General features: G+C 41.7%; 1 protein-coding gene across 2 annotated transcripts in view; it reads right to left on the bottom strand.

Moving 5' to 3' along the window:
* LOC122924584 overlaps positions 1-24,658 on the bottom strand; it is a 326,694-nt gene that overhangs the window by 173,618 nt on the left and 128,418 nt on the right. For both annotated transcript variants that reach the window (XM_044275832.1, XM_044275833.1), the window contains exons 14-19: positions 23,743-23,919; positions 13,329-13,533; positions 8,761-8,912; positions 7,195-7,362; positions 6,863-7,037; positions 2,823-3,024 (exon numbers count right to left, since the gene is read on the bottom strand). In XM_044275832.1, coding sequence (XP_044131767.1) covers positions 2,823-3,024; positions 6,863-7,037; positions 7,195-7,362; positions 8,761-8,912; positions 13,329-13,533; positions 23,743-23,919 — 1,079 coding nt within the window. The remainder of the gene's footprint in view (positions 1-2,822; positions 3,025-6,862; positions 7,038-7,194; positions 7,363-8,760; positions 8,913-13,328; positions 13,534-23,742; positions 23,920-24,658) is intronic.

The following is a 24,658-nucleotide window of genomic DNA, read 5'->3' as shown; positions in this document are numbered from 1 at the left end:
TTGGTTAAATATATATTTTTTTCTTATTTTCCTCCCCAAAAACCTAGGTGCGTCTTATGGGCCGGTGCGTCTTATAGGGCGAAAAATACGGTATATCCCAGTTCAGGCCACTAGATGGCAGCCCCAAAATAAAAATAAACAAAAAATAGCATTATGGGCATCGCCGCATGCGAAAATGCCCATACTATTAAAATATTGAAAAAAGTTAGCCCATATGGTGAATGGCGTAACAGATTTTTTTTTTTAAATAGGCCAATTTGCATTTTTTCATCCCTTTATCTCCCAAGAAAGTTGAATAAAAAGTGATCAAGTCACACACACCCCAAAATGGTATTGTCAAAAACAACAGATCGTCTCGCAAAAAATGGGCCCCCACACATCTCTGTAGACATAACTATAACAAGTTATGAGGGTCAGAACATTGCGATGGAAAGAAAATAATAATTTTTGACAAAGTCCGGATAATGCTTAGCTTGCTGCAGTGAGCAGGCCTATAGAAGTCCTGAGAGGGGTGCTGTTAGGGTTGCCACCTTTCCCAACAAAATATACTGGTTACACAAATTAAAAAGGTTAGTGTGGGTTAATACAGGTGTTATTTGATTATATTTTACATTTACTGTTGGGGACACCCTGTGTATTTAAGTTTTATTTAGCCTCTAGTCTTATAATGTTTCCGTAGGGATTTGAACTCACAACCATCTACATTAAAGGCAAGAACCTTAACCATTGGCCTATAAAGCTCAATGCTGTTATCGCTGAAAAACTTAATAGAAGTTTATCTTGTATTAAAAACCTCATAGAAGTTCTATGAATGACTTCTATGAGGTTTTTCAGCAATGCCTTAGGATTGAGCTCTATAGATCAGTGGTTAAGGTTCTTTCCTTTAATATAGATGGTTGTAAGTGCAAATCCCCACAGAATCATTTAAAAAATAGAGTCTAAATTACACTTATATACACAGGGTGCCCCCAAGCATATATTGAGTCAGAGCAGGGACTCCTAAGCCAGGAAATTCCCCACTCCGGAGTCCCAACAACCATTGGGTCCCTGGGCAATTTCCCAGTTTGCCATCCCCCCTAACGCCGGCCCTACATATACTGTACATATATATATATATATATATATATATATATATATACAGTCGTGGCCAAAAGTTTTGAGAATTACATAAATATTGGAAATTGGAAAAGTTGCTGCTTAAGTTTTTATAATAGCAATTTGCATATACTCCAGAATGTTATGAAGAGTGATCAGATGAATTGCATAGTCCTTCTTTGCCATGAAAATTAACTTAATCCCAAAAAAACCTTTCCACTGCATTTCATTGCTGTCATTAAAGGACCTGCTGAGATCATTTCAGTAATCATCTTGTTAACTCAGGTGAGAATGTTGACGAGCACAAGGCTGGAGATCATTATGTCAGGCTGATTGGGTTAAAATGGCAGACTTGACCTGTTAAAAGGAGGGTGATGCTTGAAATCATTGTTCTTCCATTGTTAACCATGGTGACCTGCAAAGAAACGCGTGCAGCCATCATTGCGTTGCATAAAAATGGCTTCACAGGCAAGGATATTGTGGCTACTAAGATTGTACCTCAATCAACAATTTATAGGATCATTAAGAACTTCAAGGAAAGAGGTTCAATTCTTGTTAAGAATGCTTCAGGGCGTCCAAGAAAGTCCAGCAAGCGCCAGGATCGTCTCCTAAAGAGGATTCAGCTGTGGGATCGGAGTGCCACTAGTGCAGAGCTTGCTCAGGAATGGCAGCAGGCAGGCAGGTGTGAGCGCATCTGCACGCACAGTGAGGAGAAGACTTTTGGAAGATGGCCTGGTGTCAAGAAGGGCAGCAAAGAAGCCACTTCTCTCCAAAAAAAAACATCAGGGCTAGATTGATCTTCTGCAGAAAATATGATGAATGGACTGCTGAGGACTGGGGCAAAGTCATATTCTCAGATGAAGCCTCTTTCCGATTGTTTGGGGCATCAGGAAAAAGGCTTGTCCGGAGAAGAAAAGGTGAGCGCTACCATCAGTCCTGTGTCATGCCAACAATAAAGCATCCTGAGACCATTCATGTGTGGGGTTGCTTCTCATCCAAGGGATTGGGCTCACTCACAATTTTGCCCAAAAACTCAGCCATGAATAAAGAATAGGTACCAAAACACCCTCCAACAGCAACTTCTTCCAACAATCCAACAACAGTTTGGTGAAGAACAATGCATTTTCCAGCACGATGGAGCACCGTGCCATAAGGCAAAAGTGATAACTAAGTGGCTCGGGGACCAAAACGTTGACATTTTGGGTCCATGGCCTGGAAACTCCCCAGATCTTAATCCCATTGAGAACTTGTGGTCAATCCTCAAGAGGCGGGTGGACAAGCAAAAAACCACTAATTCTGACAAACTCCAAGAAGTGATTATGAAAGAATGGGTTGCTATCAGTCAGGAATTGGCCCAGAAGTTGATTGAGAGCATGCCCAGTCGAATTGCAGAGGTCCTGAAAAAGAAGGGCCAACACTGCAAATACTGACTCTTTGCATAAATGTCATGTAATTGTCGATAAAAGCCTTTGAAACGTATGAAGTGCAGTGTAATTATATTTCACTACATCACAGAAACAACTTAAACTAAGATTCAAAAGCAGTTTAGCAGCAAACTTTGTGAAAACTAATATTTGTGTCATTCTCAAAACTTTTGGCCACGACTGTATATATATATATATATATATATACATACATACATACATACATACATACATGCCTTTAAAACACAATCCATTGGCAATAAAGAACATTTATAAGAAGCATGTGTTTTGGAAGTAACATACATGAAACCTGCCGGTGTCTGCCCTAGATTGTGCTAGTGTGCATGGGCAGTCTATGATCTCTGAGAGAAAATCTGGAAGACTCTTGTCACTTTCATGCCACTTCAGACATTTATTACGTGCCCAACCAGCAGAATCCTTGCGGAAATCTTCTCCTAGGTGCCAAGCCATGGCATGATCTACACTCCATAAAGAGTGGATATTCCTAAAGAGAACAGATAGTTGTAATCACAAACATAATGAAAATGGTAGAAAAGTCAGTGCAGTGTTGATCCAGACAAAGGCAAAAACAATTAGAGCTACCAATGTAATTTTCTTTCCCATAATCTGCCTAGGGTAATAACATGACCTCACCATGTGTACATGCTCCTTTAGATTCATGCCATAATTAGGTTTACCTTGGTAGGCACGGGCTACTATAGCTCAGCTTACTGCCAAGTAACTGCGTTATACACACTCTCATACAATTCCATTTTAAATGATGAAATATGCTCTGTCATCCTAATGAGTATGTAACCTTATATTCATCTGCATTAAAGGGCTTCTGTCACCCCCACTAAACCTTTTTTTTTGCTTACTTATAATCCCTACACTGCGATTTATGCCTACATATCTAATTAATCATTTTGGTCCTGTAGATTTTGTTTAAAACATGCTTTTAAAATATGCAAATTACCTTGCTACCAGCAAGTAGGGCGGCTACTTGCTGGTAGCAGCCTCATCCTCCGATCCTAATGACGCCCCCTCCGCATTGTGATCGACAGGGCCAGGGAACGGAATCGTTCTCTGCTGGCCCTGCCTGTTTGCATTCAAAATCTGGCGCCTGCGCCGCGGCCGTACCTGTCTTCAATCGGCGCAGGCGCACTGAGAGGCGGCCGCTCGCTCGGCCGCTCCATCCTCAATGCTCCTGCGCCGGGTGTAGATGTGACATCATCGGCGCAGGCGCATTGAGGATGGAGCGGCCGAGCGAGCGGCCGCCTCTCAGTGCGCCTGCGTCGATTGAAGACAGGTACGGCCGCGGCGCAGGCGCCAGATTTTGAATGCAAACAGGCAGGGGCAGCAGAGAACGATTCCGTTCCCTGGCCCTGTCAATCACAATGCGGAGGGGGCGTCTTTAGGATCGGAGCATGCGGCTGCTACCAGCAAGTAGCCGCCCTACTTGCTGGTAGCAAGGTAATTTACATATTTTAAAAGCATGTTTTAAACAAAATCTACAGGACCAAAATGATTAATTAGATTATGTAGCCATAAATCGCAGTGTAGGGATTATAAGTAAGCAAAAAAAAAAAAGTTTAGTGGGGTGACAGAAGCCCTTTAAACACAATTTGCCATTAGGGTCACCAAACATTCATCAATTCACCAAAAGGCCATAAAAATGTAGTCACCCATTCTGAACTATAGACAGATATCCAGGGGCAGATTGGCCATAGACCTTACAGGTAAATTTCCCAGTGGGCCGATGCCCAAGGGGCCACCTGGGCCCTACTCACGGCCGGCCAGTGGAAGTTTTTGGGGATGTATTTTGTGCTGCTGGCAGTATTTTGTGATGGACTGTGGTATTTGGCTGTGTTGGGGTGGTATAATGTGCCAGAATATGGTATTGCTGGCCCTGCCCTCCATCAATTTGGACCTAACTACAAAATAGGGCCACTTTTAGTATTTTTTCCAGGGCCGCTTCCAGTTCCCAGTCTGTCCCTGCAGATATCGCTTCTGTATTGTTGGTGTTTCAATGTAGTTTCCCATGACTTTTGGCTAAGCTGTCCAGATGAAGCTGACAACCCTGTTCGACACTGGTCAGCAGGGCCGGTGCTACCATAAGGCAGACCAAGCGGCCGCTTTAGGGCGCACCCTGGGGGAGGGCGGAAAAATGTGACATGGAGGGGGAGAAATGTGACATGGAGGTCTGATGGCTGACATTGGGGGCTGATGGCTGGGGGATGATGTCTGACATGGGGTTCTGATCTGAGGTCTGATTAACATTGGGGGTCTGATTGCTGGTCTGACCTGAGGTGTAATGGAAAATATTTTTTTCTTATTATCCTCCTCTAAAACCTAGGTGTGTCTTAGAGGGCGAACAATACCAGGACCACAGAGAGGAGAAGCGTGGGGGGGGGGGGGAGCCAAAATGTAACTTCGCTTGTGTTGGCAAAAATCCCTGCACCGGCCCTGCTGGTCAGCCCAATATTTAAAGGGAGTCTGTCAGCAGATTTACCCCTTTTTAACAGTTGCCATTATGCTGTAGCCGCAAAACAGACGATTAACACGGTACCTTTAAACGCTTTGGTGGACTTTTAAATCTGCAAAAAACGAACTTTGATGAGGGCTCGCAAGTGCCCAGGGCGGAGTCCACCGTGTTGGAGCCCAGGCAGCTCTGCCTCTTCGGCTCTTATCCCCGCCCAGCCTCCTCCTCTGCTCGCCTATCTGTTGTCTCTCCCCCTCAGCGAGATCCCGCGCCGACGCGATGACTTCCTTGGCCGGGGCATGCGCATAAGCTACTGCGATGCCGTGTCAGCAATGGGCATGGCAGTGCGCATGCCCCGGCCAAGGAAGTTATCGCGTCGGCGCGGGATCTCGCTGAGGGGGAGAGACAACAGATAGGCGAGCAGAGGAGGAGGCTGGGCGGGGATAAGAGCCGAAGAGGCAGAGCTGCCTGGGCTCCAACACGGTGGACTCCGCCCTGGGCACTTGCGAGCCCTCATCAAAGTTCGTTTTTTGCAGATTTAAAAGTCCACCAAAGCGTTTAAAGGTACCGTGTTAATCGTCTGTTTTGCGGCTACAGCATAATGGCAACTGTTAAAAAGGGGTAAATCTGCTGACAGACTCCCTTTAAAATGTATCCAAGTCTGTCAGTAAGGCTTTGTTAACATGGAATCTTTTGCAAGCACATTTTGGTGCAGAAAAAGCTGTTTATTGCCGTGGTGGACACATCCATGGTATCCACAAAGAGACTGGAAACCAAAGTGAGTGTCTCCTCATAGTTTAACTCCATTGAATATGGCTAAACCAGGAGCGAGTCGGCCGCATTTAAGTTGAAAAACTGCGGCAGAGACCGAACTAGTTTCTGACATGGAATACGTGCCATATTTTGTCTTTGCAAAATCTGCCATCTGAACGTAGCCCTATATAATCCTATGTTCTTTACTCACCACCATGTAAAATGAAGCACAAATCTGAATATTATCCTAGTATTTGCAGCATTAAATAATAAAAAGAACAGAACCTTAAGGTGGGTTTATAATGCACAATGTTACAGCCAATTGTCGGGGAAGGAAGCGTTCTTTCCTGACAGTCAGCTGCTCGCTCAGTGAAGAAGAGCGTTTTACTCGTTCATGGGGTGATTGGCGGCACATTTAGATGGACAGATTGTTGGGAACGAGAGCAGGAATGGGCATTCACAATAATCTGCCTGAAAATCGAGCAGTCTAAATCTATCTTAATACAGAGCTATCTCTCCCATCATCTATTTATCCCCAGGACTGTGATGAGGGGACATCCTCTGCGTCTGGAGGAAAGAAGGTTTGTACACAAACATAGAAGAGGATTCTTTACGGTAAGAGCAGTGAGACTATGGAACTCTCTGCCTGAGGAGGTGGGGATGAGGGGTGAGTTCACTAAAGGAATTCAAGAGGGGCCAGGATGTATTATGTGTAATAATATTACAGATTATAGATTATGCCTTCCTCTGGATCAGCTTGCAGGGTAACAAGCTGAATTGGATGAACAGATGTCTTTTTTCAGCCTTATAAACTATGTTACTGTGTTACTGAAGTGTTAACAATCACCCAATCTGAGTATGTTTAATTAATGCCAAGGTTAGAAAAATACATCTTCATAATTTTTTCAGAAAACAAAAAATCTTGTCCATTATAGCGACTAGTGCCAAGCTACAACATCAGACAAAAACCATGAACAAGAGTGCCTCTTTTTAAAAAGCCCTTTTGCTATTTCTGACTCCTTTTAAACAATGGAAACATCAATTCCTTTCTTACTTATAATTCTTAGTGCTGTTTCTCAATGAACAGTGAAGAGCAGACAGATCTTACCACTTGCCGTCATCATAGCCACTTGGTACAATCCTAAGGCTTCCAAATTCAAAGGCTCTATGTTCCTCAGCTGCTGGTTTGGGATCGAAGGTGAAAGTTCCATTATTGATTTGTCTGTGTACCAGCGTATAGAGATAGTGCCAGAAGGGTGACCAAGATTCAGAATATGGCTCTCCTAAAGACAGGAATGAACAATTATTTTCTTGACAAAAGCGGAATTCTGTAAGATGTAGTTTCACAGCAGCTGGAGAGCCGGATGTTGCTGACCCCTGAGTTGCAGTAGTACAGTAGGTTGAACACTTTTGGCTGTGACCCTTGTATGAGATTTGTACCTGTTTCCGTGTAGCCCCAGACCTCAATGTCTACTAAATCTGATTTCAATATTTCTGGGTTCCATTCAACAGTCAGGCTGCCTCCGAAATTTGGTGTGCCATAATACTGCCACTTTGTTTCATTGACTAGAGTACATTTCTCCAATTCTGACACCTTCCCAGGATGCACTGTGATAGAATAGAACATATTTGATTAGAGTAGTAGTTAGAGTAGTAATATCCCCAGTTAATATACAGTCATATTTCAATAGTAACGGTGGTTCCATAGGTTTCAGATGTCAGATGCTACGGTACACTTCCACATGTTGTCTATATATAATGTTAACAAACTTTTTACATACACTGCTTTACTTATCTTGTACTGTCCTGGGGGTTGGGAGGGGGGCAGAATGGGTTCTATTATTGACTTTTTCCATACAGAACTACATTTCTTCAGACTTCCACATTTTCTATCTCCCAGAAACCCCCTCTGTTTCAGTGTCTGCACCGGCACAAGAGGCGCACAACAGGCGCTTGCCATTTCTAATACTGTTCTCTTCTAATATAGAATAGGGGACCCCCACTGACACAAGGGTTGGCGCAGCGGCTACTTTTATTCCCCCTATAGACATGCTCTGCTGATTATCATTTCTAATAGTGTGGTCTGAGAGTGGTTTTCTGGGATGAGATTCTTTTATAACAACCTACTGGAAATAAATAAAGAAGGGGGTCATTTATTAAGACCGGTGTTTTAGACATAATAAGCCCCTGCGCTGGCAGTGGATCTGCTCCATAACTTCAGCGTATCCAGCGCCGGTCTAAATGTAAGACAGCTTCCTTGCAGGCTTACATTTAGACCATTTTCTAAGACAGGCCTGCCCGGACATCCCCTCCCCTGCCCACACCACACCCACTTTTTTAGACCTGGTGTGAGCGGGGAAAAGTTGCAGATTACAGCAAAAATAACCTTTGCGCTGAAATCTGCACCAGAAATAGGCCTAATATAGGCGTATTTCTAATTGCAAATGACCCCCAAAGTACTTATCTTTGGATGGAGAAAACATAGCCAGTAGAATCCTTCTGACATCCTGTCCGCGGTGTCACCTAATCACATTGTACTAAGGTCCAAAGCAACAGAACAAGTGCATATACAGCAGAGCAAGGCACCAGGGACAATGCAGGCAAGTAACAGCAAAGCATTTACAGTAAACAGCATGTGTATATCATGGTATGGAAGGACAGTTGTTAGCTGCTGTCTTTTGGGATTACTACTGTGAATGATAAAAGGGTTAATACATGGGCGGCACAGTGACTCGGTGGTAGGGCTGGTGCCTTGCAGCACTGGGGTCCTGAGTATGAATTTGACCAAGGACAACATCTGCATGGAGTTTCTATGTTCTCACCATGCTTGTGTAGGTTTTGATAATGTACTTTGTTGTTTTTCCTACTCAACTAAAACATGTTGATAGGTCAATTGGTCCCAGTGTATGAAATGAGTGAAGTTACTGTATTGGGGGCCCTGACTGATGTGAGCGTTGACAATAAATCTGTACAGCACTAAGACATATAGGGAAATAAGAAAATTACCTGACAGCCAAGTGCCTGAATGAGGGTATGTGCTTCCTCCATCCACAGACATTTCAAAAGGAATACGCCCCGTCTCATAGAGTAATGGTGACACGCAGTGCGCATGACCATCCACATCGAGAAAACCATCCACAATGATCTCTTTGTTAAATCTGAAAGATTTAACACAAGTCACTTTTATTAGAAAGCAAACATCAACTTGAAGGAGGGGTAGTGTCATATGACAAAATAAGGACACACTATGCGCACACGTGGCACTGTTCCATCTAATACTTATTATACACTGCAGTCAGGTAGACCTGTTATTGGGCTCACTGAAACAGTTACTGCAAATGGGTTACTGTACTGTAAAGGGGTTCTCTGGTGCTTTGACTAAATGCTATCTTTCATACAACCTGTGAAAAAAGATTGTTCCACCATTACTTACTACACTATTCAATCGTGCCAATTGATTCTGCTGTGTTCACTTGACCGCCTCCCTGGCTGTGGACTCATGTCTGCAGCTGATGTCTCCACCGGATATGCTTCCATGACTTCCGATTCAGCTGCATGTACATTATGCTGCTGAATAAGTATCCGGTCAAGACATCAGCAGAAGAGCCTGCGCCAGTCTGGTAGAGCATAGCCCTGATTTTACATTATGCTGCTGAACAGGGGCATAGCTATAGGGGGTGCAGAGGTAGCAGTCTCTACCGGGCCCAGGAGCCTGAGGGGGCCCAAAGACCCTTGTGCCGCATGTGAAGACAATGGTATTATAGAAAGTGCATGCTATTCAAGTTACACATCTGGCTAGAGGTAAGGGGTTAGGTCAAGAATTCGCCATGGGGGGAATGCCGTTTCAATTTTTGCCTTAGGCAGCACAAAGGCTATGTGCTTCCCTGCCCCTGGCGACAAAGCACTAAGAGAAGGGGGGCCCAAGCTGAACTCTTGCACCAGGGCCCATGAGCCTTTAGCTACGCCCTGCTGCTGATCAAGTATCCAGTCAAGACATAAGCAGTAGAGCATGCAGCCAGTAAGGTAGAGCATATCCCAGATTGTGGAACTGGAGGCGTAACGGAACGATAAGTGGCTGTGGAGCGATCTTCCTTCCACGGGTTATATGAAAGCTAGAATTTGGTCAAAGCCCCACAAAACCCCTTCAACTTATTCCTTTCCAAAGCTTAAAGGGAACCGACCAACAAGCTTTTTATAACAGTGCCATCAAGTGTCGTAATCTGGCCAAATGCAGAACTCTGATGAAGAAGCTAGCCATGGTGTCCAGTACACCTCTAACAAAGATAGCCTCTGTATCCTTATAAAAAAATACAAAAAATTGTCACATAGCCCCATAACAATCTAATACACTTAACCCTCTGCACTCCCAGACTGCTTCTTCTGTGCCCATAGCTATTGGAGAGGATATATTGCCAGGCAGAAACAAGAGGCGTTGCTTGAAATTGTAGATTGTAAGCCCTTTTTAGATTGTAATCCCTCGCTCGTTCTGTACCAGTTTGTAATTTGTCTTGTTCGTGCTTAGTGCAATTGTCTGTATTATGTATGTGCACCCCTTATCATATGTACAGCGCTATGGAATGAATGGCGCTTTAATAATAAATAATAATAATCATCATAATAATGAAACATTGCCATTAATGAAGGACTGTTCTGCTGAATCTAGGACATTATCATTTGAAAAGGAGGGGTAGTAAGCCCTTAGCCTCTGCCCATCTGCATGTCACCGTATAGCCCTGCTAACATGAGAATTACTGTGTATAATTTTAGATTAAAATTGGTTGCTCATTCATCAGCTGATCGGCTGCACCTTTACATAGACTGAGAATTTGTAAAAAGGGACCCTTAGACTAGACAGTCTGAAGATGCACCATATTTATTATAGTGGCAGCATTATAAAACTGGTGCACCTTTAAACTCTCTAGTCTAAGTTTATACCACCTATTATTTGGCTTACTCCGCACCACAATTCTGGCACACCTTGTCAGATCTTAGAGGTTCTATCACCTGGTGCAAGTATACCTTACTTGGCATATAGCCAAGTAGGGCTCATAGCACTGACAAAAAGCATACCTTTCTTTTTCTTCTATTAGGTCCGGTTTGACAGGAAAATCTACTTTTAAAAATATGCTATTGAGCAAAAGGAGCACTCAGAGGCGGCTTATGCCTTCCGAAAACCGCTTCTGCGACGCCCATTCAATTATACTTCTGCCCTTATTCTAATAATCATGCCCCCAATCCCTTTGACTGACAGCGCTAGATCGGACTAGCGCTGAGATCCCGTACCTGCACACTCGCATCTATGACAGTGCGTGTGCACTAGAGGAATACACTAGCCAAGAAGAACAGGAAAAGTCCAGTGTGCACGCGCCGTCATAGATGCGAGTGCGCAGTAGTGATGGGAAGTTCGAATCTTTTACATCAATCGGTTTATTTGAATCAGTTCATTCAAAAGAACTGATTCATTTGCTGAGTCGGCTGACAAGCAAGTGAACCGAAGCTGAGGAGCCATCTGTGGTGCGCAATGCGCATGCGCAACACTCTTTGACACAGTGTTTATTGCTGGACTGCTGTCTCCGGTAGCTGACGAGCTATCAGGTACAGGACTATTTTCAGATGTCGCGGCTGTCTTCATGGTTGTGACTAGACGTTTTGTATGTATTAGCAGTTATGTGTACTGCACCTTGTGTAATATACTCGCATGTGGAGGGTCCGTGCTCTACTGCCTTGCTGTTAGGACTACCTGTAGCATTTTTCCCGCTTAACGCTTCACTGGCAGCCGCCTTAATGTACCACAGTATTTCCCCTGCTTGTACCTGACCTCTTGGATATTGCTTTAGCTCTCTGTAGTACCTCAATAACATGCTTCATATTACTTCCTCACCCCGTCACTATAGCTGGAGCATACATTATAGTATCTCTTCAATGTACTGCAACTGGAGCATACCTCATAGTATCTGATGACTCCTGATTCTTTAAAGGATAACTGTCCCCAAAAAATTTGTTCCCCTGTTTAAACTTTTAACTGTGTATTCAATAACTCTCAATTTCAGCATTTTTGTTCCCTCTGCTGGCTATTAATACCTGCGCTGAAAATCCCGTTGCTATGTGTCCTCCGTCTCCCTGTTTCCTCATAGAGAAGACGGAGGACGTACAGGCAGGCATTGCGTGCGTGCTCCCTTTAGATCCTGTGCAGCCAGAGCTTGAGAAAACTCTGATCCGATGGTATATTCTAAACCCGAGGCGTTCCCATGGTGATGGGGACGCACCTCTGACAGGGCGTTTCCATCCGCGGCACCCGAGGGGTTAATTGCACAGACAGCAGCTCACTGTCAGAGGTCGGGTGCCTTCTACAATGTTTACATTGGTGGGCAGTGCACCCCCCCAGTATTAAAATCATTGGTGGGCAGTGCGCCCCCTCCTCCCCAGTATTAAAGGAACACTGACAGGCCGTTAGAGCATATAAAGTGACATATATTCTTTTATTGGTCTTAATATACTTAATTAAACTATACCATTATTACCCCTCGCTGTCTTTCCTTTACTTATAAAATGTGTTTTTATCAATATGCACTTACTTGTTGCTAAGGGCCGAATCTTTTTAAATATGGAGTAAGTAAGTCTAATAGTAATTGATTCGGGAATATCCTGTTATTAGTAACTACATATCTGAAAATTAAAATTTTGGTCTAAATGCGACAGTTATCCTTTAACTCAAAGAGTCTATAACGTAGTAGACTCACTCATTCGATTCTTTTAACCAGTAGACTTATTCGATTCTTAGACTCTGCTTGTGCTTCACAGATCTGATTGGTTGCAGGGCGGGGATGGGAGAGGCTGGAAGAAGCCTAGCTTCCACTCTAGGATCATATTACACAAGACCTGCTGCTATTGCATTTGCTATATACTGAGTCTGACTGAGCTGTTTCACACGGATCAGCTCAGTCAGATGAATCAACTCCTCCGGTTCAGTGAAAATAATCGATTCAAAAGAACGATTCGTTCATGAACCGGACATCTCTAGTGCGCAGGCTAAGGATCTCAGCGCTAGTCCGGTGGGTCTAGCGCTGTCAGTCAAAGGGATTGGGGGCATGATTATTAGAATAAGGGCGGCAGTATAATTACTTGGGTTTTGCAGAAGCAGTGCTCGGAATGTATAAGCCCACATCCGAGTGCTCCTTTTACTCATTAGCATATTTTTAAAAGTTGATTTTCCTGCTAAAACGGACCTAATAGAAGAAGGAAGGTATGCTTTTTGTCAGCGTTATCAGCCCTACTTGGCTAAATGCCAAGTAGGGTATGCTAGCACCAGGTGATAGAGCCTCTTTAAGCCGTGTTCCCTTTCCAGCAAACTTAGGGCTCTTTGCGATAAGTTACGCCCCTTGTCAGACTTGGCAGAAAAAGTGGTAGAATTTTGGTGCATTTTGACTAGTAGATCTGCCTGTTTTGTAAATATGCAGGATATTTTTTATATTGACAAATGCAATGCATACTGTAGATGTGATTAAATCAGGAGATGGTAGATAGTTACAGATTAAATGTATAATAGACAGACTTATTAAACAAGTTCTGCATACCTGCATTTCACTATGGAGCTGGAGCTAAAGGTCACATTCAGAATTAAAAAATCCCTTCCTCCCATCAGCAAACCAGAATCCGGAGAAATACGAATGCAGAAAGATCTGTAGTCTGGACAGCAATTAGCTAGTTTTTCACAGGTAGCATGACAGGAGCACTGAGCTAGGACGTGTCCACACTGACTGGAACAAGAGTTAGTAGATCCTGCAATTTATAGTAAATATAATTACAGATAGATTAACGAAAATAAACTATTAAGAAAATATTAAAATTTCAGAGGGGGCATTATATAGATGCCTTTGCAATGAGTATGCAAATTCAGTATGGTAGACTTCAGTATTAATTAAATTACAAAAATAGTAATCAGGAGAGTATGCAGGATTTTGGAAAGTAGACATTACACAGAGTATACAGAACCTACCAATATACTGTACACATAATATCACCATACAGTACACAAATATATATTTAAAGGGGTTTTCCAGGTGGACAAAATTGATGACCTATCTTCAGGATAGGTCATCAATATCTGATTTGTGGGGATCCATCTCCCAGCATCCCAGTGAATCACTTGTTAGAAAAGGCCACATCATTCCCATGAGCTCCTCGGCCTCCTTACAGCATACCAAGCACAGTGCCGTACATTGTACAATGGCAGTGCTTGGAATTGCAGCCCAGGCCAATTTACTTGAATGATTACTTGAAGTTGGGCAAAAGTTCTGTCAAATGAACAACAAACAAAGGCGCAACATAGGGTAAGTACGTTCAAGGTGCAGTACCTTAATCAAGGTTTCCACTTGGAGGCTTACCTTATGGAGTTGTGCTATTGTAGGCATATACCAGTAAATAAAATTTGTTCTGGGCCTTTAGTGTGCAGCCGCAGATAGATTCCCCCATGCAGGAGATGCCCTTCCCCCAGGAGGATAATTCACGAAGTCCAGTGGATATTACTGCATGGCGCAATCACCTTTACGACCAGGATGTGTAGAGGATCTTCTTTTATTAGTACAGTATCTCAAAGCAACATATACAATGCGTTTCGGGGATATTTGTTTCCCCTTCATCAGGTAAAAATTGCTTATACAAAGATATAGCTCACATAAGGTCTTTTATATTTGAAAAAAAGGCGCCAAAAAGGAGCACACTAATTGAGGGCTGCCCCTACACCCCTAATTTGCATATGTATAAATGCTTATAATTTTATCTTAATCATGACAACACACAACATGAATAAACAAAATACAAAATAGGGTAAATAAAATACATCTAATACATAAAAAACTGTTTTAGATGGTCCTGTTTTAGTATTTTGCATTTGAGATCAGTGTTAGTTCTCTTAGGGACCAAGTGCATTATGAGCGGTAGCCAATAATATTCATGGAGAGGATCACATGGTCACAGCTGTGGTCACGTGACCGTTGAGTGTTTTTGGCAACCACAATCCTTATAAAGGAATGTTGTTGCCCTCAAGGTGGTTTCTCTTTTTCTTATTGGATTATAAAATCACATGTATAAAAATAAATAAATAAATAAAATAGAAATATGTTTATATTTCTATTTTATTTATTTATTTTTATACATGTGATTTTATAATCCAATAAGAAAAAGAGAAACCAACAAGAGAAAGCAGCTATTAAAACATTATTATCTAATGACAATATTGTCATCCGAAGCGCTGACAAAGGTGGAGAAATTATAGTTCAGGATAGAGATGACTATATCAGAGAGGCCCATAGAATTTACTCTGATTCTATTATATACCTCTCCAAGAAGATCTGTCATCACAATATAAGGAAGAGATGCTTTCACTAATACAATCAGCCAATCATATTCTCAATAAAAAGGAACAATCCTGCTCTAGCTATTTTTTACCATCTACCAAAAATCCACAAACATCCTACAAATCTTCCCAGTAGGCCTATTATATCAGGGATATCGTCCCTTACATAGAAACATAGAATGTGTCGGCAGATCAGAACCATTTGGCCCATCTAGTCTGCCCAATATACTGAATACTATGAATAGCCCTTGGCCCTATCTTATATGAAGGATGGCCTTATGCCTATCCCATGCATGCTTAAACTCCTTCACTGTATTTGCAGCTACCACTTCTGCGGGAAGGCTATTCCATGCATTTACTACTGTCTCAGTAAACTAATACTTCCTGATATTAATTTTAAACCTTTGCCCCTCTATATAGACATTTTCCTACAGAAATATATGCTAAATTTATACTGTTATCTAAAAGATTTGACCTCTCTGATCAATAATCTAAAAAATATACAGTGGAAGACTAGTTATCGTTGGTTAACTTTAGATGTGTCATCTCTATATTCTAACATCCCGATTTAGGTATTGAATGTATATCCTATTTTCTCAATGAAGATCAAAGAATGCCGTTACACCAGAAGGACCAGATATACCAACATATCCGGGGAACCACAATGGGTAGGAGATTTGCGCCAAGTTTAGCTAATTTGTTCATGGGGATGTTTGAAGATCAATATGTTTATAAGTCTAAATATTGGATAAATATAATATTTTACCGACGGTATATAGATGACTTAAGTTTCATTTGGGGTGGAAAATAAAATACAGTCGAACAATTCACTAGTTTTCTGAATGATAACAATTGGAGACTTTCTTTCACCAGCACCCAGAATCAGTCTGGAATAGAATATCTGGACTTGTAACTATAAGTTATATAATTATAACTCGCACATTCTTTACAAAGGTTGATAGCATCAGCTATTTGGACTTTGGGAGCTCACATTTAAAAAAATGAAAAAACAATATTCCTTTCAGCCAGTTCAAAAGGTTGAGACGAAATTGTACTTTAGACATTGATTTCCACAAACAAAGTGAGGTCTTATACACAAGGTTTTTGAGCGAGGGATATCCACAGAGTATTGTAAACTCGGCATATGAAAAAGTATCTAAATTGACACAAGCTGAACACCTTCTCACTAAACAAGCTGTAACCAAAAAGAAGACTGCTGCTTTCAACCTAAATTTCATCACGACTTATAACCACAATCATGCAGCAATAAAGAATGCTCTTTACAAACATTGATACATTTTAAAAAAAGATCCAGTCCTGGGAAAAATCATCCCCCAAAACATCCCAGTTTAAAATTTAGAAGATATTGATAAACTTTAGAGAAGCTTGACCAACAAACTACTGGAGCTCAGCCTGCCAGTTACCAGCTAGCCGTAATCATACAAATAAATAATATAATAAACGGCTGGCCCACAGTATTTTTGCATACAAATACTTTTTATTATCGCAGCAATTATACCAAACACTATCACATTTAATAAAGGTTAAAAATCATATTATTTCATGTCTGATATAATCATTGATCCCTTCCAGCAACAATAAACATAAAAATGCAGAGCTCACACATAAAATTAAAAACTGAATTTGAAGTACTCCAATAATGAACTATGACTTCTCACAATAATGTATTCACACAGCGGTACAGATATAACTGTATCTATTAGTCTCTCCGGTGGGGTTAATAGTTTGTGTGTATTTAGTTCCTTTGATGAGCTATATTAGCACCAGTATTGAAATATGGCCACAATGTTACATTACCAATTGTTGGAACCCTCCTGGTTCAAGTGTTTGTGTTCCTATGATAGCGCTCAATCCGGCTGTGTGAATGCATTATTGTGAGAAGTCCTAGTTTATTTTTGGAGTACTCCAAATTTAGTTTTTAATTTTATGTGTGAGCTATGCATTTTTATATGTTTATTGTTGCTGAAAGGGATCAATGATAATATCATACATGAAATAATATGATTTTTAACTTTTATTAAATGTGATAGTGTTTGGTATAACTGCTGCGATAATAAAAAGTATTTGTATGCAAAAATACTATGAGCCAATCGTTTATTATAAAATTTAGAAGAACCAAGACTCTCAACAATATACAAGTCCCCAGTAAATTAAGATGCTGAATTCCTGAAATAGAAAGACCACTTGCTAATATACATCCAGCACATGGAAGTTTCAAGTGTAGACAAGCTAAATGTATGTGCTGTGATATGATTTGTGAAAGCTAGGAATTTCTTAATAACCAAACCAAAGAAACCTTCCAAATTAAGAGGCATTTGGATTGTAGCTCAACCCAAGTGATATATCTACTCGAATGCCCATGTGGCCTACAGTATGTGGATCGCACTATTCAAACAATGCGAAATAGACTAAACAAACATAGGTCTAATATTAGGAAGAAGTTCTCTAAACATAGCGTATCAAAACACGCAGTGGAAAAACATGAGGGTTCTTATCAAGGTTTTAAAATCACTCCTATTGAACAAATACCATTATAGCTCTGAAATATGATGCAGTCCATTAAAAGACAAGAGATGTTCTGGATCTTTAATTTAAAAAGTCTGAACCCTTTTGGCCTAAATGAGTCATTTGAAATCAACTTGTAATCTTGCAATCTGTATTTCGGGAAAAAATAATCAAGGCCAGATGAGAATGTACGATGGAAGAGATAGAAAGCATATGATTTGATCCTATTTATCCGCTTATTGGATGATGAACCCACCCCTCATGTGGTTTAGTCACAGCTGGGGATGAGCGGGCCTGTGTTTTGCGGGTTCAGGTTTTGTGGCGGCTCTGTTGTGGATTCTACTCCCGCGGGCCGTGGCTGGTTTCTGTGGCGGTGGGGGGCCTGTGGGGGGCATTCTGTGTTGCATTCCATCATGGTAGAAGTCTATGGCCAGTGTGGGCGTCTGTTGTGGCGGGGTGCCTATTGTGGGTTTCCGTGGTGCGTGCCATCATGGAGTTCTGTTGTGGTCCGTGGTGGCAGATTCCATGGTGGGGTGGTTGTGGAGCATGGGGTCTGGGTTTGAGCTTGTGGAGCACGGGTTCGTCCATCCCTAGTAACAACATTATGACTACTCATTTTACCAATATATGTGTATTTAACCAACTAATTTTCTTTTATTTCCTTTTACCATTGACATTATTTTCCGATTATTTAATCATTATATATTATTTATTATTTTTGCCATTATATTTTGTTTGTTTCTGCATGCCCCTTAATCTAGGTGGTACATTTTTATCTTATCCATTTATATTTAATTTATTTATTTATTTTTATTCATGTGATTTTATAATCCACGCATATAAATATATTTTATATTATTTTGCTTCTACCTTGAAGGCGAAATATAGACCAAAATCATAAATAGTAAAAATCAGGAATAGTACTACTCATCTTAATTATCCATCTCAATTGAACTGCTGTCCTGACAGCTTCGCTCACATGACTCCTTGAACTCAGTCAAGTTCCGATCACGTGACCTCAAGGGCAACAACATTCCTTTATAAGGATTGTGGTTGTCCAACAACACTCACCAGTCACGTGACCGCAGCTGTGACCATGTGATCCTCTCCATGAATATTATTGGCTACTGCTCGTAATGCTCTCGATCCCTAAGGGAACTATCACTGATCTTAAATGTAAAAGACTGAACAGGACCATCTAAAAACTGTTTTTGTAGGAATTAGATTTATTTATTTATGTTTTATATATATAAATATTATATATATTTATTCATTGATTCATGTTGTGTGTCTTGTCATGATTTTAATGGAGCCTTTATTGTTTTACACGGATATTTTACTTAAGATCAAAGTATTATAATTTATACATATGCAAATGAGGGGTGTACCTTTGACAATTGGGGACAGGCCTCAATTAGAGTGCTCCTGTTTGGCGCCTTTTTTTAATATAAAAGACTTTATGTGGGCTGTATCTTTGTATAAGCAATTTTTACCTGATGAAGGGGAAGCTAATATCCCCGAAAACGCATTGTATATGTTGCTTTAAGATACTGTACCAATAAAATCCTCTACACATCTTGGTCGTAAGGGTGATTGTGCCATGCAGTAATATCTACTGGACTTTGTGAATTTACTTGAATGATACTGAGCTACATGTAGGCCATGTGACGACTGAATGCAAAAGAGAGTTAGACCAGCACCTCCAAAATGGTAGGGGTCTGGTGCAATCTGCAACATAAATCCAAACAAGGACTTTAACCACTTCAGCCCCGCTAGCTGAAACCCCCTTCATGACCAGAGCACTTTTTACACTTCGGCACTACACTCTTTTCACCGTTTATCACTCGGTCATGCAACTTACCACCCAAATGAATTTTACCTCCTTTTCTTCTCACTAATGGAGCTTTCATTTGGTGGTATTTTATTGCTGCTGACATTTTTACTTTTTTTGTTATTAATCAAAATGTAACGATTTTTTTGCAAAGAAATGACATTTTTCACTTTCAGCTGTAAAATTTTGCAAAAAAAACGACATCCATATATAAATTTTTCGCCAAATTTATTGTTCTACATGTCTTTGATGAAAAAAAAATGTTTGGGCAAAAAAAAAAAATGGTTTGGGTAAAAGTTATGGCGTTTACAAACTATGGTACAAAAATGTGAATTTCCGCTTTTTGAAACAGCTCTGATTTTCTGAGCACCTGTCATGATTCCTGAGGTTCTACAATGCCCAAACAGTAGAAAAACCCCACAAATGACCCCATTTCGGAAAGTAGACACCCTAAGGTATTCGCTGATGGGCATAGTGAGTTCATAGAACTTTTTATTTTTTGTCACAAGTTAGCGGAAAATGATGATGATTTTATTTTTATTTTTTTCTTACAAAGTCTCATATTCCACTAACTTGCGACAAAAAATAAAAAATTCTAGGAACTCACCATGCCCCTCACAGAATACCTTGGGGTGTCTTCTTTCCAAAATGGGGTCACTTGTGGGGTAGTTATACTGCCCTGGCAATTTAGGGGCCCATATGTGTGAGAAGTACTTTGCAATCAAAATCTGTAAAAAATGACCGGTGAAATCCGAAAGGTGCACTTTGGAATATGTGCCCCTTTGCCCACCTTGGCATCAAAAAAGTGTCACACATCTGGTATCGCCGTACTCAGGAGAAGTTGGGGAATGTGTTTTGGGGTGTCATTTTACATATACCCATGCTGGGTGAGAGAAATATCTTGGCAAAAGAAAACTTTTCCCATTTTTTTATACAAAGTTGGCATTTGACCAAGATATTTTTCTCACCCAGCATGGGTATATGTAAAATGACACCCCAAAATACATTCCCCAACTTCTCCTGAGTACGGCGATACCAGATGTGTCACACTTTTTTGCTGCCAAGGTGGGCAAAGGGGCACATATTCCAAAGTGCACCTTTCGGGTTTCGCCGGTCATTTTTTACACATTTTGATTGCAAGGTACTTCTCACACATTTGGGCCCCTAAATTGCCAGGGCAGTATAACTACCCCACAAGTGACCCCATTTTGGAAAGAAGACACCCCAAGGTATTCCGTGAGGGGCATGGCGAGTTCCTAGAATTTATTTATTTTTGTCACAAGTTAGCGGAAAATGATGATTTTTTTTTTCTCTTCTTTCCTTACAAAGTCTCATATTCCACTAACTTGCGACAAAAAATAAAAAATTCTAGGAACTCGCCATGCCCCTCACGGAATACCTTGGGGTGTCTTCTTTCCAAAATGGGGTCACTTGTGGTGTAGTTATACTGCCCTGGCAATTTAGGGGCCCATATGTGTGAGAATTACTTTGCAATCAAAATGTGTAAAAAATGGCCTGCGAAATCCGAAAGGTGCACTTTGGAATATGTGCCCCTTTGCCCACCTTGGCATCAAAAAAGTGTCACACATCTGGTATCGCCGTACTCAGGAGAAGTTGGGGAATGTGTTTTGGGGTGTCATTTTACATATACCCATGCTGGGTGAGAGAAATATCTTGGCAAAAGACAACTTTTCCCATTTTTTTATACAAAGTTGGCATTTGACTTTGGAATATGTGCCCCTTTGCCCACCTTGGCATCAAAAAAGTGTCACACATCTGGTATCGCCGTACTCAGGAGAAGTTGGGGAATGTGTTTTGGGGTGTCATTTTACATATACCCATGCTGGGTGAGAGAAATATCTTGGCAAAAGACAACTTTTCCCATTTTTTTATACAAAGTTGGCATTTGACCAAGATATTTCTCTCACCCAGCATGGGTATATGTAAAATGACACCCCAAAACACATTGCCCAACTTCTCCTGAGTACGGCGATACCAGATGTGTGACACTTTTTTGCAGCCTAGATGCGCAAAGGTGCCCAAATTCCTTTTAGGAGGGCATTTTTAGACATTTAGATCCCAGACTTCTTCTCACGCTTTAGGGCTTCTAAAAAGCCAGGGCAGTATAAATACCCCACATGTGACCCCACTTTGGAAAGAAGACACCCCAAGGTATTCAATGAGGGGCCTGGCGAGTTCATAGAATTTTTATTTTTTTGCATAAGTTAGCGGAAATTTTTTTTTTTTTGTTTTTTTCTCACAAAGTCTCACTTTCCGCTAACTTAGGACAAAAATTTCAATCTTTCATGGACTCAATATGCCCCTCACGGAATACCGTGGGGTGTCTTCTTTCCGAAATGGGGTCACATGTGGGGTATTTATACTGCCCTGGCTTTTTAGGGGCCCTAAAGCGTGAGAAGAAGTCTGGAATATAAATGTCTAAAAATGTTTACGCATTTGGATTCGGTGAGGGGTATGGTGAGTTCATGTGAGATTTTATTTTTTGACACAAGTTAGTGGAATATGAGACTTAGTAAGAAAAAACAAACAAAAAAAATATATATTTCCGCTAACTTGAGCCAAAAAAATGTCTGAATGGAGCCTTACAGGGGAGGGTGATCAATGACAGGGGGGTGATCAATGACAGGGGGGTGATCACCCATATAGACTCCCTGATCACCTCCATCATTGATCACCCCCCTGTCACTGATCACCCCCCCTGTCAGGCTCCATTCAGACGTCCGTATGATTTTTACGGATCCATGGATACATGGATCGGATCCGCAAAACACATGCGGACGTCTGAATGGAGCCTTACAGGGGGGTGATCAATGACAGGGGGAGATCAGGGAGTGTATATGGGTGATCACCCCCTGTCATTGATCACCCCCCTGGTAAGGCTCCATTCAGACGTCCGCATGATTTTTACGGATCCATGGATGCATGGATCGGATCCGCAAAACACATGCGGACGTCTGAATGGAGCCTTACAGGGGGGTGATCAATGACAGGGGGTGATCAGGGAGTGTATATGGGATGATCACCCCCCTGTAAGGCTCCATTCAGACGTCCGCATGTGTTTTGCGGATCCGATCCATGTATCCATGGATCCGTAAAAATCATACGGACGTCTGAATGGAGCCTTGCAGGGGGGTGATCAATGACAGGGGGGTGATCAATGACAGGGGGTGATCAGGGAATCTATATGGGTGATCACCCGCCTGTCATTGATCACCCCCCTGTAAGGCTCCATTCAGACGTCCGTATGTGTTTTGCGGATCCAATCCATGTATCTGTGGATCCGTAAAAATCATACGGACGTCTGAACGGAGCCTGACAGGGGGGTGATCAATGACAGGGGGGTGATCAATGACAGGGGGGGTGATCAGGGAGTTTATATGGGGTGATCAGGGGTTTATAAGGGGTTAATAAGTGACAGGGGGGAGGTAGGGGGTGGAGTGTAGTGTTTGGTGCGACTTCACTGACCTACCTGTGTCCTCTGGTGGTCGATCCTAACAAAAGGGACCACCAGAGGACCAGGTAGTAGGTATATTAGACGCTGTTATCAAAACAGCGTCTAATATACCTTTAGGGGTTAAAAAAAATCACATCTCCAGCCTGCCAGCGAACGATCGCCGCTGGCAGGCTGGAGATCCACTCGCTTACCTTCTGTTCCTGTGAGCGCGCGCGCCTGCGTGCGCGCGTTCACAGGAAATCTCGGGTATCGCGAGATGACGCGCCGATGCATCCAGGAGGAACAAATCAACCACCTCCCGGACGCATCGGTGCGTTAGGCGGTCGGGAGGTGGTTAAGTAGCAGTACAATTCTTTATGTACAAAGTCAAAGACACATGCAAACGCAGAAAATATGAATAAAAGTAGATTGCATTACTGCTATACTCACTATATGAAAATTAGAAGCTCTTTGAGCAGATTTGTGACCAATGAACATGACATTACTGCAACAGGAAGATGTTGCAGCATTCACTGATGGGCTGCAGTCTCTTCAAACAGCTGATCGGTGGAGGTACATGGAGTTGGATTCCCACCTATCAGATATTGATGACCTATCCTGAGGACAGGTCATCAATACATGAGTCCCAGAAAATACCTTCAATAATAGCAAGAGTGGCCTCATTAATACTACAAACACAGCCAGGAGAGTGTAAATGAAATTGCTAGCACAATTGGTAGTAAAGGAAACTAGGAGAAATAATGAGACAATGGCATCTAAGACACCCAACAAGGCAGAAAGCTTAAATAGTATTTCTCATACCTAGAATACACATGGTTGGTTCGCCAGACCATTTACCATCAGCTTGGCATGTTCTCTGCTTGGATCCAGTCATCACAAAACCACTATTACAACTCAATGTGATGAGAGAACCAACTAAATAATTTGTTCCGTTCTTTGTACCGTTTGCTGGTGGAGCGAGCCTGCCACATGTGACCACTGCGAAAAGGAATGACAATGATTACAATGTATGAAATCATACTGTACATACTACTGATGACCTGTATTCTTCTCCGTTACATAAAGCTCTGTATCACTATCTGGTAATATTATAGTGTGCAACTATCCACTGCATGCAGTCGCCTGGGAAGAATCCAGGGATTAATTCAATTCAACTCATTAATGGTGTTTGTTGGTGGTTTCAACAGGATAGGTAATCAATATGTACTTGCTGCACAACCCCTTCGAGGAATGAATTGAACACCTCCACAACATACCAGGTTGACTACCAGTAGTGTAAAGGACACCATTTACATTAGTGTTTTGCCAAGAATGTAGGGTTTATCTGACAATCTAAGGAGGAGCTAATGTCTCTTCTTCAACTGACGATGTTAGGAAAATAAAGGATTGGCTGAACTTGAATTTTTTGCTTGATACTTTTGTCCTCCCAAGAGATACGCTGCTGCCGGAAGTTTCTGGAAGTGGATTTTTCCTCTTTTCCCACTGACAACACATGTATGTTTGGCTGAGCCGAATATCTATGGTGAATTCGGGAGGGAGGGGGGGGGTGATTTAGTCGGGAGTGATTGCTGATCACCTGACAGCTATGGACTGTGTATGGCCACCTTAAGAACTGCTTTATTCTGCCACATCTGTCTATGATGTGGCAGAATAAACTACAATACTACAATATAGTTAATACCTACAGGTAACAACTCGAAAAATTTGAATATCGTGC

This window comes from Bufo gargarizans, chromosome 1 (genome assembly GCF_014858855.1).
Source record: "Bufo gargarizans isolate SCDJY-AF-19 chromosome 1, ASM1485885v1, whole genome shotgun sequence".
In the NCBI taxonomy this organism is placed as follows: Eukaryota; Metazoa; Chordata; class Amphibia; order Anura; family Bufonidae; genus Bufo; species Bufo gargarizans.
Note: the sequence above shows the minus strand (reverse complement) of the source record. Positions and strands in the feature narration are given on the sequence as shown.